The sequence below is a fragment of the Sipha flava genome, unplaced genomic scaffold (genome assembly GCF_003268045.1).
Source record: "Sipha flava isolate LNK unplaced genomic scaffold, YSA_version1 289_pilon_pilon, whole genome shotgun sequence".
NCBI lineage: Eukaryota > Metazoa > Arthropoda > Insecta > Hemiptera > Aphididae > Sipha > Sipha flava.
Genome location: NW_020272960.1, coordinates 253585 through 257807, shown reverse-complemented (window position 1 = coordinate 257807; position 4223 = coordinate 253585). Strand labels below are relative to the sequence as shown.

The 4223-nt window shown below is 29.1% G+C and overlaps 2 protein-coding genes across 2 annotated transcripts; both read left to right on the top strand.

Annotated features, from left to right (window-relative positions):
- The first annotated feature begins 309 nt into the window (after positions 1 to 309).
- On the top strand, positions 310 to 1377 carry LOC112685738. Its single transcript, XM_025557706.1, has 2 exons — positions 310 to 719; positions 949 to 1377. Exons 1-2 carry the CDS (start codon positions 503 to 505, stop codon positions 1329 to 1331), a joined length of 600 nt encoding a protein of 199 aa, XP_025413491.1. The 5' UTR covers positions 310 to 502; the 3' UTR covers positions 1332 to 1377.
- Positions 1378 to 1384: 7 nt separating this feature from the next.
- Positions 1385 to 3951, top strand: LOC112685745. Its single transcript, XM_025557713.1, has 3 exons — positions 1385 to 1607; positions 3290 to 3483; positions 3649 to 3951. The coding sequence occupies exons 1-3, from the start codon at positions 1445 to 1447 to the stop codon at positions 3949 to 3951; spliced, it is 660 nt and encodes a 219-aa protein (XP_025413498.1). The 5' UTR covers positions 1385 to 1444.
- Positions 3952 to 4223: the final 272 nt, after the last annotated feature.

Below are 4223 nucleotides of genomic sequence, written 5' to 3'. Positions count from 1 at the left end.
ATTGTTAGCTAGGCTCCACCGGAAATTGAAGTCTGCGCACGCCTATGGTTGATAGTATATTTAATCAATGGTACAGTTGATGTGCCGCGCGCCGTCTGATCGGTATTGCGCGGCAAGTTTTGTATGGTAGAAATTTTGTACTCTGATACAAAAAAAATATTTTCATATTATTTATTTTATAACAATTAATACTTTTCTAAGTACTTTAGTATTAGGTAAGTATTATTGGTTATCGAAAATAATTAAAATAAATTTTGTTTCAAAAACATTGAATTTTGTCTTTTTTTAAAAATTCAAAATATACTCTGGATGTAGGTTACTACAATAAATAATTTAAAACGTCTTACATATATAGTTCTAAAATGTACTGTTTTCGTGTAAAAAAACTTATAAGTGCGCATATAGTAAAAATCTAAATCTCGTTTTCTTTCGGGTGCTAGGAAGTCAATATGGATTTTTTTCAAAATCAAAATTTGACGTCTGATAATTTCAGTGATAGTAAATGTTCTTATTTTACAATCAAATATTGTTTTCAGAAATAGTTATAGCCACTGATTCAGTGTGGACAGATTTAAGCATTCATTTGAATGGCGAAATGACGAAAATTGCCCTTCACACTTTTGTGTACAAAGGACGCCACGATATTAAAATAAAACTAGGATTTCCAAGTACTAGTATTAACACATCAAATACTGATATTGATTTACCAAATGAAAAAAGTAAGAAAAAATATTTTATGTTAGTCTAACGTAAAATACCTAACATTGTTAGGTACTATATTATACAGTTGTATGCCATATAAAATAGTATATTATACCTATACATTTGGTAAGCATTAATATTCTACCTATGGTGGTCTGACGTTGAACATTTTCACATTTTAAATATTATAGAATGATATATATATATTGTATGAATAGTAATAAAAAAAATTAACATTTTTTAAAGGTAGTTCCGATACCTGTGGTAGTAGTGAGGAAGATTTTCCAACAAAAAGGTTTGTTTTTACTTTTTCCGCTGATGAACGGAAGAAAATAAAACCGCACGAAGTGCTCTACAGACTAAATGATAAAAATCGGCCTTTAAAAACTTGTAAATCCTACCACACACTAACAAAAAACCAATGGAGTCCTATATTAGCAGAACATTTTTGGATACACACCCGATTACCATGCTGCTTATCATTTCAAAAAGCCAATGTTCATCCCCAAGGGTCAAATTTTGTGACTGTTATTGCCCGATGTTCAATATGTGGATCGCATTTTAAAGGGATAGTTGCTGAACGGCCGTTAGATAGCGCGAGGTATTTTATTAATTTCAACAAATTATAAATTATATTTATAACTGTTTACAATATAAGATATTTAACGATATTATGACCGTTCATATGTATATTTTTTTTTGCTAAGTATGATATTAATTGTTGTAACTTATCAGGGTTTTAATGCAGTGTACATATGTTGGTAATTTTGATACTTCGCACCAATCTAATAAAAAACGTCGTTTGATTGGACCTGCGAAAAAAAAAGCAATAATTTCGATTATTGATAAAAACGTTTCGAGTGAAACTTACAGAAAAATAGAAGCTACTCGTCTTATGAGAACTGGTAAATAAAGAAATTTGATATAATACGATTATAATAATATGTATTTACATTTCATGCTTCAATATGCATTTTACATTTTGAGCTAAAAGATGAATGTATGTCTGCACTGTGTGTATCAAAAAAAAAAAATGTTTATCTTTTTGAGTTATATGTTATACATTTGAACATTTTCTTTTTTTCTTTTTTAATGTTAATAGTTTAAGTTAATAAGCTATTTGTAAGTCTCCATATAACTTCTATCTTAACTGAGTTAAAATAAAATAGAATAACTTTACTATTAACTTTATAAAGTTTATATTTTTAGTTATCATTACGTAATGATGACAGACTATAAATTTGTCATGCCAATTTTTAACATGATTATTGTATCAAATCAAATATAAGAAGTATAATTAATAACTATTTTAACTGAATATTGATATCATAATTTGCTGATTTTATTAGCTTCAGTTTTTAAAAACATTAATATTTTTACTAATTTCAAGTAGATAGGTACAAATAAAATTGGTTTAAAAACAAATTTCAATTATCAGTCTAACAGTTATTAGGAAAACTTCTCATGTATTGTATACTAAATGTATTTACTTAATTTAGTATAAAACCATGTTTTTACTATTGATACCATTGGAACATCGAAAATATGTTTTTACGATCGATTATTATTTATTTCATACCGTGACGTCGTGAGTGCGTAACGGCCTCTTTAACGATATACTGAAGAATTAGGTAATGAATAATTTATTGTTTTTTATTATTATATCTTAACTGGTTAAGCGTATGAATAATATTATTATGGAATAATTTTTGAAGACCACATTATCCTCGATCACATGAGATTAAATTTATAGGCGTAAACTGGGGGGAAAGAGGGGGCAATTGTTCCCCCTAGAAAAAATTAGGAGGGGCAGTGCCCCCTCTGGTATTTAACATACTTTATTTTAAAATATGCATTTCATGAAGGTGGCCAGTAAGTGGATACCTCTGAAAACCATTCCCAGAAGAGTCAGAGAAGTTATCTTGCGAACAGTTGGGCTACTCGTCAAGTGTCAATCCCTTAATGCTATGTATGCATTATTGTTTTCATTATTTGTTTTGCTAATTAATGAGACTGATGGAAATGATGCACAAAGTGGAGATACAACTGAATGTGAAAAACACAAACAACATCTTATATGAGCTACTTCTTCAGGGTTTATAGACTTTGAAGAACAATTTAATGAAATTATAGCCACAGTAGAAATAGAAGACGATGCTCGTCAATTAATTGAAGAAGAATTCGATCTTCAATTTTCTGGACTAGATGATACCAATTACCCTTTTCAATTATGGGCCCAAGAAATATATAAAAGAGCAAAATTACTATAAAAGAAGAAACTGGGATTAATCCAATGTATTTGCCCTCTCTAGTTCCATTAATTATTAAATGTGTTAAGCTGTTGCCACTTTGGTCTGGATTAATGATACCGGTATTTGGTTATGGAAGTGAAATAGCCAGTTCTGCAGCGGTAGAATCCAGCTTTAACAAAATTAAAAATGCTACATTTAAACATATATCGTTACCTACTGATTTGGAAATTTTTTTTTAGAGCACCATATTACCTCCCTTCGTGGATCTTCATTATTACGTTCATGTCAACAATCTAGTTCTTCATTAGCTCAAATAGATGAAATGTTGATTTTAGATGAACCACCGTACCACACAGATGACATTCCCGAAGCAGATGAATTAGTTTATACAAATGATGATATACACCATATGGATAAATTAAACCATGGAGACAACATATACGACACAGATGACTCAGACGTAATGCGTTCATTTAATGTACATAATAATGTAGAAGGAACAAATATTTTAACTGAAGAAGACATGTCTGTAGAAAGTTGGAGAAGACGACCAAAAAATATTTAACTAAATTTAATATTAATTTATGATGTATTTATATTAATAAATTATGCTAAACAACGTTATTGAATGTTCGAATCTACTTTTTATTTACTGTATACTTTTGATAATTAATTTGTAAATAATAACTTTTAGGATTTATTTGGTGTTTCCAAAGATTCTTTAAGATCAGAAATGATGGTTATCAAAAATGTCTTGAAAGTTAATGTTGATTTGGAAGTTCTGCAAAATCACTTAAACTCATTGAATAGCAAACAAATCTTTCCAAATTATTACAAATTATTTAATGTAGCAATAACTTTGCCAATCAATTCCGCTACTTGTGAAAGGTCATTTTCCGCAATGAGGAGGTTGAAAACATGGATGCGAACAACGATGCTCCAAGAAAGATTTAGCAGTTTAGGGATAATTAATATTGAAAAAAGATATCAATATTGACAGGGTCTCAGTTTTAAACGACTTTGCCAAATCTAATAGAAGAATAAATTTAATATTGTAACCAATTATCTAGTTATTAATAAATATATGTGCATTAATAAGTAATAATTTTATACTAGTAGGTAGCTAATAAAAAAAAATATTTTTATTTGATGTGTAGGGGGGAGATTTTTGTTGAATATATTAAAGGACTTGAGCCCCCGCCAATGTAACTCCCTATTTGCGCCTATGCACAAAGTGTGGATATAATATGACAGATCATAGTATTCAAT